This window comes from Equus quagga, chromosome 11 (assembly GCF_021613505.1).
Source record: "Equus quagga isolate Etosha38 chromosome 11, UCLA_HA_Equagga_1.0, whole genome shotgun sequence".
Lineage (NCBI taxonomy): Eukaryota > Metazoa > Chordata > Mammalia > Perissodactyla > Equidae > Equus > Equus quagga.
Genome location: NC_060277.1, coordinates 75,701,669 through 75,719,724, shown reverse-complemented (window position 1 = coordinate 75,719,724; position 18,056 = coordinate 75,701,669). Strand labels below are relative to the sequence as shown.

The following is an 18,056-nucleotide window of genomic DNA, read 5'->3' as shown; positions in this document are numbered from 1 at the left end:
AGTAAACCTACTATTTAAAGGTCATTCTCTTTTTTTACCTTGTAAGACATTTTACATCATCATCTGCTGCTTGGTTTGATGTTCCCATAACCCAATCTGTCAGATATTCTACCATCTTATTCCTACAGAATGGGAGAGAAAAGGAAAATAGCAAACAATTTTTTTAAAGTCATACGTACACCTTTAGCCATGTAAGATTTTGGTTTTTTTTTAAGATTGGCATCTGAGCTAACAACTGTTGCCAATCTTCTTTTTTTTTTCTGCTTTTTCTCCCCAAATCCCCCAAGTACATAGTTGTATATTTTAGTTGTGGGTCCTTCTAGTTGTCGCACGTGGGATGCCACCTCAACATGGCCTAATGAGCAGTGCCATGTCCACGCCCAGGATCCAAATCAGCGAAACCCTGGGCCACCGAAGCGGAGCGTGCAAACTTAACCACTTGGCCACAGGGCTGGCCCCATATAAGATGTTTTAATAGCACAAATAATGTGTCAAATCACCCAGGTGACCCGACAATTTTATAAGAGAGATACTACTATCACAGATCTAACAGTCAGAAGGGCGCGAACATGGGGAACTTAGATACTGATCCTCCACATCAGCCCCTAGTTATGGTATCAGTTTGAATCAAATCTTAGGATCAAATTCTTAGGTCAAATATAGTAGAATTTTACAAAAGAGGAGCACTGTCATGGGCACAAAGCTTAAGGAAATTTGAAAAGACATGCAAAGAAAAACACATATGTAAAAGGTTCCTTTACACCTCCCCCCTTCTCACGATAATCAGGGATCTACTATTTTTCTGTACTTCATTTAACATAATGTTTATAAGACCCTACTACTTTGCTCTTTTGAGAACTCACCTAAATTTCATCTCTTGACAAAATGAGAGGTCATCTCTTCTTGCCATCATTACCTCGACTAGCTGACACAGTTTCGTTTTTATTTGAATTGCATGGACCATGTTCCCAAGTACACGAACGTATCTATTTAGACACAGAAACATTCAAAAAAATGATCAGATATAAACAAAAGAGAAGGTTTTCCAAATGGTTTAATCACTAAGTACAATGATTAAATGTAACTATTTTATTTTATTTATATGAGAATATACGTAACTTCTGGTTACCTTATTGTCACACTCTAATTTGGGTGCAATAAAGAAAAGGTTGGCAAACTATTTCACTAATAACTACAAATACCAATGTGTTTCTGCTACATTTCAGTAGAATGCTTACCTGACCAGATTTAACATCATCGTTTCAATGCTAGCTTGCCCCAGATGTTCGGAGCTGCCTTCAGTATGATTATCTAGTAAGTTCTTCATTATAGCTATGGTTTGCTCTACAAATTGAGTATTGGTGTCAGTCAATAAAACCTATACAAAGAAAAAATATACTTTGGGATCAATGCACAGCAGACACATCAGAGAGAGATGCAGTTGCCTGATCTAAATGTTATACATGTGCAGAAATGCACCCACAGGCATATATCCAAACAGGCACATACATACACTCAGACACTCATATCCATACCCGAGACATTCATAAACAAAAGCATACTCATACACTAGAGTTCCTGAAAAGCAAACTGATCCCTACATTAGATGATTCTCCTTTCTGAAATGTTTCGCCTATTTTTTAAAAAATTGTGAGTGAATGTTCATGCCAGTATCTAATTACATCATCTAAAAGAAAAAGGTTTCATTATTTCAAACAGATCACTCTATTCATAAGAAAGGGTGAAAAATAAAGGAAAGAACACTTTACCTGTCCTTGGGAGTCAAAAAACTTGCTGATGGTGTTCTTCAATTTGTTAAACAGCATTGGATAAAGAGCAGGACTCAATTCTAAACCCACCAGATCCTTAACATTGGTGCGTATTTGAAGTCCCACTTTCTCATGGTTACACACCATTAAGGATAGCAGCCGATCCATAAATTTGCTGACAGGTGTGTCTGCATTTCCCTCTGAGGACATCACTGAAATCATGGAACCCTTGCGTTCACTGACTGGGCCCATGGGTGGGCTATAGGTTGCCAGGCCAGAATTGCTTCTCTGCTGCAGGCACACTCCCCCAAGGGCACAGAGGAAGCCGGTCATGTTGATCCATTCCTGAAGGGAGTCCGTGTCAGACAAATCTATGGATCCTCCTCCACTCACATGAGACATTCGCCTCTTAACAATGGTCTTATGAAGGCTTTCAGCAGCCTAAACACAAAATTTTTATGGAAAGCATGAATTCAACCTAAACTGGTTTGAGAGATTTGAAAAATTACTTTTTATCCAATATTTCTTTCATGACAAAAGAACATTTTTTACATTTAAAAAATCCAAGTCTTCACTCCACCATTTCTAGTCACATCAAGGTACCCTACTGCTGGAGGACAGTTGAGTGTTACAGAATTGAGGGTAGTGATAAACACGGACATGTATCAGATATAAAGGGAGTGATGGACTCTTGCTTAGAAAGAAACGTACTCTCATAAGACTTGCTTATATCAGTTCCTAGACACAGAGGCAACGTCTGTGCTGCTTCAAGAAACATAAGCATTTGGAGATTTTTAACCAAGTAGTGTGTTCACTTATTAACTGAGTGATCAACCAAGTCCAAGTGCTCTGAGGCCAGCTTTGTAAACATTGTACTACTATTAATATACATTTCACACACAGCGAGTGAGAGTAATCAAGCGGAAGAACCACTGAAGACAGAAACAGAGTGTAATGAAGGAAGTTTACAGAAAGACAAAAATCAGACTCTACAAGAATTTGTAATCTGACTGAGGAGGAATCTTCAAAGAGTTGTGATCCTTTTAGTTTATGGGGTAGAGATGTGTGGAAAAAATTTTTCAAATTTAATTTCCATTACATACTGCTTTCAGGTATAATACTCATCCTACTATAGAGGATATATCAACCCAAGAAAGCAACATATTAGGGGCATTCTGTGATATGAATGACGTAAAAGTACCATTGAATTTCTTCATTATGCATGCTTGTTTTGTGGGAAAAATGGCCTTTCTCTCATGAAGGATTGCTTTGAACACAGAACTCCTGAAACATCGTGATTTCTTACAGCACATGAATTTATTAGAGTTGTGTCTAATCTTAGAATATGGCTACATATCCCTGCTGTCATGTAGCACATTACCCCTTTTAGGACCTATGCTATCAGATATTTATGCAAACTCTCTGATGAGGAGTTAAGACACAGTGCGGCTTGCAACATGGCTCACAATAGGGAGCACAGTGAAAGAACCACTGAATACAATGTTATGCTTTGATAAAGAAAGCCAAGGGGCTGGCCCCACGGCCGAGTGGTTAGGTTCGAGCGCTCTGCTTCAGTGGCCGGGGTGTCCCCAGTTCGGATCCTGGGCATGGACATGGCACCACTCATGGAGCTGTGCTGGAGCAGCGTCCCACAAAGCACAACCAGAGGCACGCACAACTAGAGTGTACAACTATGTGCCAGGGGGATTTGGGGAAGAAGAAGAAGGAAAAAGACAAAAAAAAGATTGGCAACAGATGTTAGCTCGGGTGCCAATCTAAAAAACAAAAAAAGCCTTGATCTTGCATTTCAGTACTTTATGTCACTTACTTTGACTATGAGATTGGCTAGACCAAGTCAGATAAAGAATCAACTTCACACCTTCAATGATGTGTGAATCATTGGTATCAGAGACAACACAGAAATGTCCATTGCAAAAGAATTTGCAAACTGGCTTATAAACAATGCGGTAAACAGCACATATTTGGACAATTTTAAATTCACCTATTGAGATTATCAAACAGTGCCATGTGATTTTGAACTTTTTGGCAGTGGAAGGGTGACTGAGTACTCAGTATATTGGCTGCATTTGGGCTGCAGCACAGTTGAAACGCTGTAGTTGGTATATATCTGACTTATTTCCTTCACTTGTCAAGGATTTGGATCCAATACCATTTAGACATCTCCTTAATCTGGTCTCAGCTCTTGAGCCAAGTGTTCATACTGAACATTGTACTTGGCATCAATGTTAATTCAAACATTAGGGAATAACGCACTAGCAGCTAAGGCTCAGCGATCTAAACAGAGTTCCTCTGCATCTTTATTATACAGCAATATACCCAGCGGAAATAAGAAATTCCACTGCTAAGTGTGGGCCTCACAGAAATACATGCAGATGGTCACCAAAAGACACATTCCAGGATGTTCACAGCAGCCCTATTTAAAATAACTACTCTCTGTATAGCAATCCAATGCCAAAAAAGAGTAGAAAGGAAAATTAAATTGTGGACTGTTTATTGAATGAAATCCTATATAGCAATAACAATGAGTGAACCACAACTGCACAGAACAGTGTGGATGAATCTCACAAACCTAATGTCGAGTGAAAGAAGCCAGACATAAGAGAGCATCTCTCTATGATTCCGTTCATATAAACTTTAAATACAGGAAAACTGTTGCATGTGACAGTCAGGACAGCAGTCATTCTTGGGCTGTCAGGGACTGGAGGAGGCACACTGAGGGCTTCTAGGACACTCGTAATGATTTATTTCTTGATGTGGGTGCAGGTTGCACAGGTATGTTCACCTTCTAATACTGTGAACTGTCACTTGGATTTATACATGTTTTTGTATGTATAATTCAATAAGAAGGAAAAAACTATGTGAAAAATATTTTAAAAATCTTTTTTAGGGGCTAGCCCCATGGCCTAGTGGCTAAGTTTGGCACGCTCTGTGTCAGCGACCCAGACACAGAGCTATACCACTTGCCAGCAGCCACGCTGTGGCAGCAACCCACACACAAAATAGAGGAAGATTGGCACAAATGTTAGCTCAGGGCAAATCTTCCTCAGCAAAAAGAAAAACCTTTTAAATTTAAAATCTAAACTTAACATTATTATATACATTTCTTAAGAGCCGCTAATATATATATTTGTCATAGACTAATATAATCAACCCAAAATGTCAAATTTCTTTTAAAAAGCTTTGATTCATATGAATGAACCTTGCAGACATTATGTCAAGTAAAAGAAACCAGTCACAAAAAAATCACATATTGCATGATTCCATTTCTGTGAAATGTCCAGAATAGGCAAGTCTACAGAGACAGAAAGTAGAGCAGTGGTTGCCCAGGGCTGGGCGAGAACAGGGAAAGCAAGAGGTTAGGAATGATAGCTAAAGGTATGTGGTTGTTTTCAGTTGTGGTGATAGTTGCACAAATGTGTGAATATACTAAAAACCACTGAACTGTACATTTTAAATGGGTGAATCGTATGATATGTGAATTATATATCAATACAGTTACAAAACAGTTACAAAAAAAACTTTCCTTCTAAAGTCACATGTCCTCTCCAAATAATGATATTGGGTACACATTTTTGCTTCACAAAAACATAACTTTTTTCTTGTTCTAATTAAGCATGATGAGAAAAAAGCAATAGGACATTAACCAATTTTTATAAAACACATAATAACGAGAGCAATAAGGCCACTAAAAATCAAATATACACAAATATCAACTGTTAATTTCTGGGGTAATCAATGATAATAGTTGACGAATGAAACGCCCAAATTTTTAAATTTCATTTAACCTATGGGTTTGGTCTTCTGCCCACCAGATCCCTTAATGAGAATGCCTAATAGTAAAATGTATTGTGTTTCAATTTCCATTTATTTTTCTCCACCTCTATTGCCCCCTTCCTGAGACTTCTGTGAAATACTCTGATGGAGAGAGAGAAAGAGAGTAAAGGAATAGTCTCTACCACACATCATCTCCAGCTCGGTGCTGTCTAGAACTTCTGCAGTGATGGGGACATTTTATATCTGTGCGGCCCAACAGAGCAGCTCACTGCCACACACGGCCAGGGAGTCCTTAAAATGTAGCTACTGTGTGACTCAAAACTGAATTTTAATCATATTTAATTTTATTATAGTTCAATTTTAATTTAAGTAGTCACATGTGGCTGGTAGCTACCATATTAGTCAGTGCAGGTTTAGATGAACCAGAACTAAATATCAGTCTTAAGACAACTATCTACTTGTTATACTAAGAGTGACTCACAAAAGATTACTGAATTGAAGTACATGTTTACCAGATCAATAACAGAAAAAAATCAACTTTACAAACTCACCTGGCCATCTTCCATTTTGGCTTTTGGATAGTTGAGGATTAGTTTTGTAGCTTGTTCCCACTTTGCATGCGTATCTTCCCAAGCCTAAAATGAAAGCAATTACCATTTGAAAGCAACTTTAAACCTAGAGGTAAAAATTAATCAGTAATAGACAGGTCTCAAGCTTGGTGCATATTATCCTACTTGTAAGACGTGCACATCTCACATTTGCTTCCAAAGCTATTCCTGGTCACATACACATAATACGAGGCTTCTAAAACTGAGGGTGGGGGCCTGGGAGGGCTGTTTTTCTGCTCCTAGGGGCATACCTCAGTGTTTCCTGCAGTGGGATGTTCAATGCGCCTCAGTAGTGCCATCACTCTTTTCTGAAGTGCTGCTCTTCCTAAGCAAAGACAACAGCAAATCAACTTATTGCACTCAGAGCCCTGCATCCCAGCAGAGGACCTGGCAAGACCAACCCAAAGGCAGAGTAGGAGGGGAATGAACGCTGCAAATGAAAAAGCTGAGCACCACTGTAACAGCCTCACAGAAAAGGTGTTTAACTTGAACTCCACAAGGTCCACAGCATAAAATAGCTATCCCACCAATATTTACTCAAAACACATGCCAATGTGTTTAAAACTTCACTATACACAATTCAGGCAGAGCAAATTATATAATCTACAACTGAGAGCAATTTATACTGCTAGTTTTAAACAAATGTACAGCCTATTAAAACTCAGGGAGAAGTTAATTTCTTTCAAACGCTATTTATTTTCACCCTACCTTGTGTGGAAAAGGTTTTCAGGTGAGCTATTGGAATTAGCCCTGTAAACTTACAAAGCAGTACTAATCTTTAATACATTCCTACATTCCTAGCACAATCAGATGTCATGTCATGCAAGGCAGACTGAGCGAAAAAAAGTCCACATTTACCTGTTGACATCATATTGCTGACAGATGCAAATTCCATGAATGTGTTATAGTTCGGCAAGAAGTTGTGCACCGATACTTCGTCCACCCCACACCGGATATCCGCTTCCTCACAGAGGTGGCGGAAACAGGACATGGCAACCAGAACAGCTTCGGTGTCAGGGCTCCACAGAAACATGTACAGGGCCACTTCCAGTTTGGTCTGGGCTTGCCGGCATATCGGCGGCGTTCCACTGCACCCTGCCGCACTATCCTGGGAGTCAGAGGTGGGAGGCACATATGTGCAACTTAGGTAATTTATTTACAAAACCCCACAATGCAACAAACTGTGTACCATACTTATCTGTATACATTAACCCACAAGAGCTTTCCCCTTTAATCATGATAGAAATTTTCAAACCCCAAAATATCTTGTCTGAAGGAGAAATGAGATTATTTGAACCAACATAATGCTATCATCTATCCAATTTCAAATCGAATATACATTATTCTATTCCAGATTCCAGAAATGTAGATTAAGTCTAACATGGACGCAAGTAAAACACTCACAACATAAATCTGCTGGATGAAAAAGACAATGCACTTCCCAGTCAACTATGAACGACACAGGAAGAGGAAGGAACAGGAAATTCTATCTACCTACTGCAGGGAAGAAATAAAATAAGTACACTGCAGCACTGACTGAAATGAGGGCACAAACAAGAACTAAACATTGCTGTAGAAGATATACTTGATTCTGGATTACATATTCCCAAAATGTGAAATAGAGAAATCCTCATTTCCAAAACAAATGAAATTCTGCAGGCAAAGTATACAATAGTAAACACCACAGTGCTTAGTTATTTTGTTCAACAGAAGGTTATATTGAAAATTAAGGTTAAAAAAAACTTTGATCAGGAAAAGAAACTCTTCTGTAATGATTTGATATTTTCACTTGTATGATCTATTTGTAAAAGGAACTCTGCACACAAACAAAACCCACAGAAACACTCATCTGTAACATCATGCAAAATGTTCTCCTTCCAGTAACTCTGTACTTTTGTTAGTTGGTACAACGTTTAAACTCTAGGGTAGGAATGGTCTCTCTTATGGAGTAGAGGTTTATAATAATTATAGCTATCAGGGGCCGCCCCGTGGCCGAGTGGTTAGGTTCTCGTGCTCCGCTTCAGTGGCCCAGGGTGTCGCCTGTTTGGATCCTGGGTGCGGACATGGCACCACTTATCCAGCCATGCTGAGGTGGTGTCCCACATGCCACAACTAGAAGAACCCACAACTAAAATATACAAGTATGTACTGGGGGACTTTGGGGAGAAAAAGCAAAAAAAAATTCTAAGTGTCAAATACTCAGTGCTGTTTACAAATGATCTCATTCAATCCTCACACCAATTCTGTGGCAGGAATTATTACTATCTCCATTTTAAAGTTGAGGAACTGAGTCACAGCGATGCTAGGAACTTGCCTGAGGTTCATCTAAGCAGTTCTTTACCACGTTCTATTACCTAGTTGAAATTTACCAAGGTTCATTCAGAAAAAACACAGAGCACAGATGACGACACAGGAGAACCACAAAAGAAGCTGTCTACCATGGATGAGTTTCCTTTTCCCTTCCGGAGAGAGGCTCCAGGAGTATAAGTACGTAATAACTCTTCATGATCCATGGACATTTGACTGGTATTTCCACTGGAAGGAACATCACATCCTACCCCATAAAGGAAGAGAAAGTGACAGGAACTCCTATCTGCCTGCTAGAAAGAAAAATACGTAAGCCTTTCCAAAGCACTGATCACTAAAAGAAATAAATACTTAATATGACTTGTCTTCTGTTTGAGACTATGCTGGAAAACTGCCCTCCCAACTCCTATCCCTCACCTTGAGGAACCTTCACTAGAAACCCAGTAGTACAAGTAATATTTGCTCAATGTCTTTGAAAATTCTCAGCTTCCCACTCTTCAACTCATCAGAAACAACAGATTCTAGAAATGTAAATTAACACTTCTAGATCTAACATGGGCACAAGTAAAATGTCAACAACATAAATCTACTGTATGAAAAATATAATGTACTTCTCAGTCGATTATAAATGACAAAAGATTTTCTCTCATAAGATTTTATCCCACACCATGTCAGGATAATCAGAAGTTGACTCTTCTCAGATTAAGTTCCTTTGGACCAGTAATTAACACTCCTATATAGGCCAAGTATGTTACAAGAGTGACTTTACTGACCGGAGAACTACAGATTCATTACTGGATTACTAATGCTTGTTCCCTGGACAATTATACCACAGGCAAGGGCATGAAACTCTGAAGTCTAATCTCTTATCTTTGAAACAATGCCAAATTCCACTGTATTAACACACTAAAATAAGCCAGATGTGAATAAACCCAACTCACCAGTAGCCTATTTCTAAACAAAGAAAATTTACCAAGCTGCATGGTACCCTGAAAAGCATATGCGGAAGGTATGCTGAAAAGCATATGAGTCTGATACATTTAAGATTTCTTGTAGCTATGATTCTAGACATGAACAAAAATTCATGAATCAAGTACTCCTAAAACTATGCCATAACAGAATTTTTTAATTGAGTCATTATAGAAACTTTATGTTAAAAGAAATTTAAGGTTCTTCTCTATCCTCCCAAACCTCATCACCACGCTTCAATGGTTCAGAATCAAAACTTTTCACATGACCATAAGGAAGAAAATTCTTGATATTTTCAAGAGGTGAAAGCTTTACAGTAGGAATATAAATAAACCTAGACTGAGGACCCTCAACCTCTTCCCCTCAGCCTCTTGATAGATAATATTCTCTGGACTAGCCTAGCCATAGCATCCAAGTCTTATATATGAACTTGAAGACAGAATATTCTCCTCAATCTACTTTGGTTATAGCAGCCCCGTCTCCTCTGAGGCATGCCCCATAGGGTCCTGCTTAACTCAACTCGAATTTATAAGGATTGCAGCTTTTAAGGCCAAAGCTGCAGAATAATTTTTAAAATGTTGATTTGTCAGCCATAGTCCTCTGCACATATATTTCCCTTGAGGACTTTGTAAGAGGAAAGACTTGAGATAGGACTAAATCTGGCTAATAAACACTTCCTTATATCTCTTTCCATTACCATTCCAAATATTCTTCCATTTCTAAAGACGTCATTTTGCTTACCTTATTTTTAAGAAGAAATTTATTCCTGCAGATCAAAATTTCCCGCAACCATTTGAGAATTTCTGTGCTACTAAGCATTTGCTGGCTAGTTAACTTCTTGCAGATGTAAAAAAGCATTTGTGAGCTGCAGTGACATAAAGTTCATTGTTACCAGTTTTGTCAATAATTAACCTAAACAGATATAATCAGTACATAAGAAGGGCATTCTCTCATAATGGACACAAGTTTGGATTTTATTTTTCCTTCTAGGATTTGTTTTACAGAAATGGTTATCAAAATGTTAACAGCACGATAATCAAAGGAAATAAGTCTCAGATTATATAAGAAAAAAAAGAAAAAAAGCAAGTACTTCTAAGCCCCCTATTCCCCAAACTCCCAACTGTTTCATCCATGCATCTCATCCTTGCAGAGGACTAGAAAAAATGACAGACCACGTGCACAGCATAGACTGTATGTAAACCCAGTGCTCTCGAACAAGGGTCTGTGAACAACTGCCTGCAGGCCAAATCCAGCCCAGCATGTGCTTTTGTAAACAAATTGTTGTGGAACACAGCCACCCCCATTCCTTTACATATTGTCTTTGGCGGCCTTCCTGCTCCAATGGCAGGATGAATAGTGATGATAGAGACTATCTGACCCACAAAGCCTAAAATATTTACTACCTGGCCCTTCAGAGGCCAAGTTTGCTGACCCCTACTCTAGAGCTGCACTGTCCAACAGGGCGGCCACCAGCCAGCCACACGCGACTGCCCAGCACTGACAGCACACGGCTTGTCCAAAGTGAGATGTGCCGAAAGTGTGAAATAAACACCAAATTTCGAAGACTTCATGAAAAAAAGAATGTAAAATATCTCATTAATAACTTTTACATTGATTACATGTTGAAATAATATTCTAGATATATACAGTGGGTTGAAAAATATATTATTAAAATTAATTTTACCTGTTTCTTTTTTACTTTTTAACGTGGCAACTAGAAAATTTTACATTACATACGTGGCTCACGTTACTATAGGAGAGCACTGCTCTAGAGTCTGGGAGCTAACTCAGCCACCAAGTGACTTAGTACACCCACTCTTGTGATAAGACAATGACAAAACCTGAGGCTTACACATGTACATTTTCCTCAATGCGTTGCCTTTGTGCTCATTAAAAGGTAAGAATCTATATAACCTAGGAAATAAAAAATTCTGTATATATTTTTGCCTTCTAAGCATATATTCGTTATTAATCTATTCATCAAAAACACAGGTATTACGGAAAATTTATAAAAGATCAAAGTTAAAAAACTGAAATAAAATACTGACAAAATTTTAACACTCTAAGCTTATAACTTTAAAAATCAACTTAAAACACAGTTGTAACTACATAGAAATCTGAAACAGAAGGGACTACAGCAAATAACAGTACTTATGGTTGGGTAATAAAATTTAGCACAATTTGTAAAAATTTATTTTCTAAATTGCTGTGACACTGTTCTTACAGTTAAAACAAGAAATAGTCTAATTAATAATTTCAAGTCAAATAAAATCTAAACCTCTGAAGGTATAAGTGAATAAAGTTTGACAATGAACCAAGTACCACAGAGTTAATATTTAAAGACAAAAATTAAATACGAAATAAAATCTTAAATAGAATTACAAAATAAAAGTACATATACCTAATTTCCCAAAATGTTTCCACAGGAGCATCAGGATTCCACAAATCGATGCTGTCTAACTGATGAAGCACCAGCAGAGCCTGAATTGTAAGAGAGAGAGAGAAGACTTAACAAGTTTTTGTAAGCTTAACACTGGAGGATTTATTTTACAAATGCTAACAAACTGAGCTACTTAATTGTAGCCTCAATATACAGCACTAGGCAAAAGAGGAAAACTCTGACGAACCCAAATCTCTAGGAGATAATATATAGAGAAGGAAGCTACGCTATTCCTATCATTATTACTTTACATGCATAAAGTTAAATGACTGATGAATTCAGAATAGGAATCTATACATGCAAAAATCGCTTTAAGACACAAAACAATTTCACTAAGTATCAAAGAACTCTATGGGACACAAAATTAATCCTCAGGTAAAGAGAGCTCGCCAAAATTAACACACACGACAATACTTCTAGGCCAAAAGATAAAGTAGAAGTTATCTTGCTTGCCATGAATTCTTTTAGAACAGAAAAGACAGACTGTTTTTCAAAAATGAGAGAGGGAAGCAAAGTAGACTTTGAATTTCGTAGCATATTATTCATCCTAAAACATTTCAATTGGCCATAGAATTGAAATTGGAATTCAGCCCACAGAATATTAACAGGAATTAAGTAATTTATTTAAAATATACAACTAACATACAAAAATACTATTATTAAACAAATTAAAGCTATCAAAGACATAAAAAATAAAACTACACTCTTCCTTCAAACTGACCGTACCCTAACTCCATTTCCACATGCTTCCCCCCGAGAGGCGCCCTGGTGAGCTCCACACATTCCTCTCAGTCCTTGGTCAGCATATTTGGCGATTCTTTACTCCCCTTTAAAGCTTTTTATTAAAACCTCAATGAAACGCTGTTTGGAACAAATAATGAGAACTGATTTCTTCTTCTCTTAAAACCAAATCAAACGCATAAACTGCAAACAGCTGCACTGATAATCTGCCTCAGATTAGGAAAAGGTATGCAGATATCGAACCCTGAACCGCTTCATAACTCCAAGACTTATAACGTTTATCTTATTCCACACACTTTTACTGTAATTACTTTTAGATATTTAGTGAAAACTGCAATTCATTGTGAGAATCTTTAAAAATTATATAGTTTATAACTTTCATATCAAGAAAAAACAGTACAAATTTACATTCAATTTCATCACTTGTGCAAAAATTTAGTATAATTTACTGACACTTTAAGTGGCAAATTCTCTATATTTTTGTTTGAAAAAACATTTTTTAAAATATTGACAGGAAATGTGTTAACCTTTTCCCTATCTTAATGATTGTTTTCCTTTTCATGTGCTCTTCCATTTTTTAATTTTCCACATATATTTTAACAAGGCTGTAAACAGAGTATACTCATCTGACACTTCATAAATATTTTTCCGTATTGCTATGTGAACTGCATATGTTTTAACGGATGTTTAACAGTTCACAAAGTTGAAATATCATTGTCTTGTCATTGAATACTCATCCATTCTCTTAATAGTGAATATTTTAAATTCTCTTAATATTCTCTGATTATAAATAAGAGCCATAAGAATATATGTGTAGCTTTTTCCTTTTGAATTGCATTAATAGAATCAAAAAATTACAGAATGGAACTATTTGGACCAAAAAAAAAGGATATTCGTACAGCTCCTGCCAAATACTGTCAAATAGCCTTCCAAAAAGAATGCAAGGAATGTACCAATTTATAGGACCAATAGCAGTGTACAAAAATATGAGCAATGAGTGTAACAATGAGTGCTGAAATCTTTCCGGTAAAATGAAGCATACAGTATAAATAATAAAGTAGCAAATCTTAAGTAGAGAGCTCAATGGATTTTCACAAATGTATATACCCAATGTAACCATTACCCAGATCAACATTCTCAACACCACTTCTTTTCTCAACACTTCTGCCTTTTTCACATTCCCTTGTGGTCATCAGCCCTTGATAAAGGTAGCTACTGTTCTGACTTCTATCACGACAGATTACTTTTGCCTGTTTCTTACTTAAATAAAGGGAATCATACAGCATATTCTCTATTGCATTTGGCTGTCTTCAATCAATATTATGTCTGTGAGATTCATCCATACTTTGCACTTAGCAGTGGATCATTCTTTCTTCATTGTTGTAATTAGTGGAATGAATACAATCAAAATTATCTATTCTACTGTTGATACATTTGAGTTGTTTCCAGTGTTCTGGGCTATTACAAATTATGCTGTTATTACCATTTTTGTATGTGTCTTTTGGTAAATATACATATGCATTTCTGTTGGATACACACCTAGGAGTGGAACTGCTAGGTCATATGGTTAGCTTTTGTAGATTTTGCCAAACTATTTTATTTTTTGTATGTGTGAGGAAGATTGGCCCTGAGCTAACATTTGTTGCCAATCTTCCTCTTTTTGCTTGAGGAAGATTGTCGCTGAGCTAACATCTGTGCCAGTCTTCCTCTATTTTATGTAGGATGCCACCACAACAAGGCTTGACAAGTGGTGCTAGGTCCACACCCAGGATCCAAACCTGCAAACCCCAGGCCACCGAAGCAGAGCATGTGAACTTCACCACTACGCAACTGGGCCGGCCCCCCGCAAAACAATTTTTAATGGTGGTTGTACTAATTTACATTCCTACTAACAGAGTACGAATAAAAACACAGTATAGTCATTTTATACTTCAGAAAGTTTTTGTTACTGATTTCTAGCTTAATTCTACTATAGTCACACACAAAAATTCTGAATTATTTCAATCCTTTAGAACGTGTTGAGACTCACTCCATGCTTAGGATATACTGAATGTTCCATGTACACTTGAAAAGAAAGTGTATTGAGTGTAGTGCTCTATCTATGTCAAAGAGGTCAAATTTGATAATCACGTTATGCAAATCTTCTATCCTTACTATCTTTTTTGGCTTGTTTACTCTATCAGATGCTGAGAAAAGTGTGCTCAAGTATCCTACCACAACTGGATTTTTCTCTCTCCTTTCACTTTATATATTTTGAAGCTTTCTTTTTTATTTTGCTTCATATGTTTTGAAGCTTTGTTATTAGGTTCAAATAGACTTTTATTTTCCAGATGGACTGGATCCCTTTGTAATAATGAGATATCGCTGTTTATCTCCAGTAATGCTTCTTGCTTTAAACTCTGTATGTGTATATTACTCCACTTTCTTGGGTTACTGTTCATATGGCATATTTTCCTGTCCTTGTACTATCTACCTTCCAGTGTCCTTGTATTTAAGCTGTGTATCTTATACAGACCACAGTAAGATTTTTGCACTGCTAGGTATTTATCTAAGAGAAATGAAAGCATACGTCTACACACAGATTTGTACATACACGTTCCTAGAAGTTTTATTTGTAATAGCCAAAAACTAGAAACAACACAATGATCCACCAACAAGTAAATGGATAAACAAATTGCAGTATACCCACAAAATGAAACACTATCCAGCAGTAAAAAAGAACACATTTTATTAAAAGGAACAAACTATTGATACATGCAACAATATAGATGAACATCATGATAATCATGCTGAGTTAAAGAAGACAGACAAAAAGAGTATATACTTTATAATTCCATTTATATAAAATGCAAACTATATCTGTATCTATAGTAACAGAAAGAAGAGCAGTGGTTGCAGAGACAGCAGGGGAGCAGGCAGGTGGCAATAAGGGGAGAGAGGGAGGGAGGGAACACGAAGGAGCACAAGACAACTTTCAGCAGTGATGGATATGTTCATCTAAGTGGCCATTATCGGGTGAGTAAACTGTGATATAATCATCAATGGAATACTTATTAACAATTTTTAAAAAGGAACTAACACATGCAACAACATGGATGAATCTCAAAACCTTGCTGAGTGAAGGAAGCCAGACAAAAGGACTACATAGTCTATAGTTCATAAAGTTCATTTGAACTTATAGAACTGGCAAAACTAATCTATAGTGATAGAAATCAGAGCAGTGGTCTCTGGGACAGAGAGCAGGGACACTGACTGCAAAAGATAAAGGGAAACTTTCTGGAGTGATTAGAAATATTCTAAATCTATATAATTTTATTATATGTAAATTAACCTCAATAAAATTGATTTAAATTAAAACCATATTGATCAAGTAGTCAAAAGAAAAATAATTTTTAAAAAAAGTCAACTGTATTCATACCCACTAGGATGGCTATAATCAAAAAGACAGATGTCAAGTGTTAGCAAGGATATGGAGATACCAGAACCCTCATATATTGCCGGTGGGAATATAAAAGAACGCAGTCACTTTGGAAAACAGTTGGCAGCTCCTCAACAAGTTAAGCAGAGTTACCAGACCCAGCAATTCCACTTCTAGCTATCTATATACCTAAGAGGTATCCACACAAAAACTTTTAGACAAATTTTCATAGCAGCATTGTTCACAATAGCCCCAAAGCAGAAACAATCACAAATGTCCATCAACTGATGAATAGATGAACAAAATGTGGTATATCCATACAATGGAATATTATTTGGCAGTAAAAAAGAATGAATTAGTGATTCATATAATGTGGACAAATCTTGAAAACATTACGTTAAATTACACAAAAGGCCACATATGATTCTACTTATACGAAATTTCTAGCATAAGCAAATCTATAAAGACAGAAAATAGACTAGTGGTTGCCAATGGCTGGGAGGACAGGAGAATGGAGAGTGACAATGTTTCTTTTTGGGGTGACAAAAATATTCTGGGATTACACAATGTTGATGGCTGTATAACCTTGTGCATATACTAAAAACTGAATTGCACACTTTAAAACAGTAAATTTTATGAGTATGTGAATTACATCTCAATTCAAGATATTAAAAAATTCAAAAAAGTCAACTGCAATTAGAAAATTTTGAGTTTTTTTATTAAGTATAAGAATTTGTACAATGTTGTTGCTACATGTGATATAAAGCAAGTAAAGTTCTCTTCCTTCTCCATGGAGTCCACAAAACAGTGCACAGACACAGATGTAACCATTCCCAGAAAAACACATCTCTCCAACAACTGTCCAGAAATGACATTCATCACTCACAGAAACGCCACACCAAAAAAATGTCAAGAATGCACATGGTTACAGCCTTTCCTTCAAGTGCTTAGAGTTCATTTTTCCCTACCTCCATTGCTTCCTGAGCAATCTCTGGCATGTGTGACTCAGAGACCAGGTGGACGAGCCCTGTAATTAATTCTGCTGTACTGCCTTGGGTTTCAGGCCCCTGTTTTCTGGGATTCTGTAAGGAAAAAAGAAAGCTCAATTAAAAATATATCATTTGAAAGGAGCTGGGGGGAGAAGGGAACAAAAAATGACCGCTAATGGGTGCTAGGTTTCTTTTTGGGGTGATGAAAATGTTCCAGGATTAGATCGTGGTGACAGCCTCACGATCTTGTAATATACTGAAAATCAGTAAATTATGCACTTTAAAATGGTGAATTTTATGGTATGTGAATTATATCTCAATAAAAAATAATAATTGTGGAATTTTTAAAAAAATCAAAACTAGGGCCTGCAAAGTGGTGTCATGGTTAAGTTCGCACAATCCACTTTGGCAGCCCAGGGTTTGCAGGTTTGGATCCCAGGTGTGGACCTACACACTGCTCATCAAGCCATGCTGTGGTGGCATCCCACATATAAAATAGACAAAGATGGGCAGAGATGTTAGCTCAGGACAAATCTTCCTCGGCAAAAAGAGGAAGATTAGCAACAGATGTTAACTCAGAGCCAATCTTCCTCACCAAAAAAAGCAGATCAAAACCGCTTTTATTAAGGAGTCTCTTAATCTACATCTTGACTTGTTCATTAATGCAAATAACGTCCATAAAAAATCCTAAGTAAAAGAAAACAAAAACCAGGTATTACTTTTCAATTAAGAAATTATATCAATAATAGGAGTAAGTAATTTTTTTTTTAGCAACACTACACTGGCTAAATAATATACCTCTGGTTTGGAACTTACTGGTTTTGATCTTATAAATGATTGTGATCAAGGCAAAGAACACGCATATTGGGTAAGGACTGCACGATTATCCTCTGCAGCCCTCTTGGTCAGTACGAAAGACCTACCCAAATCCATACAGGGCTAAATCCACAGCTCTAGATATCTATACTTCAGTCCTTTTCATTGTGGAAAACATTATGTACTGAGCAAAGCAAATTAGCG

The 18,056-nt window shown here is 37.0% G+C and overlaps 1 protein-coding gene across 4 annotated transcripts in view; it reads right to left on the bottom strand.

The window, feature by feature from the left end:
* The window catches only part of NF1 (neurofibromin 1), a 240,837-nt gene that overhangs the window by 122,280 nt on the left and 100,501 nt on the right, over positions 1-18,056 (bottom strand). For all 4 annotated transcript variants that reach the window (XM_046677878.1, XM_046677879.1, XM_046677880.1 and 1 more), the window contains 11 exons: positions 17,016-17,129; positions 11,850-11,929; positions 10,190-10,313; positions 8,611-8,772; positions 7,031-7,280; positions 6,424-6,497; positions 6,116-6,199; positions 1,770-2,210; positions 1,239-1,378; positions 864-986; positions 39-122 (listed from right to left, as the gene is read on the bottom strand). In XM_046677878.1, coding sequence (XP_046533834.1) covers positions 39-122; positions 864-986; positions 1,239-1,378; positions 1,770-2,210; positions 6,116-6,199; positions 6,424-6,497; positions 7,031-7,280; positions 8,611-8,772; positions 10,190-10,313; positions 11,850-11,929; positions 17,016-17,129 — 1,676 coding nt within the window. The remainder of the gene's footprint in view (positions 1-38; positions 123-863; positions 987-1,238; positions 1,379-1,769; positions 2,211-6,115; positions 6,200-6,423; positions 6,498-7,030; positions 7,281-8,610; positions 8,773-10,189; positions 10,314-11,849; positions 11,930-17,015; positions 17,130-18,056) is intronic.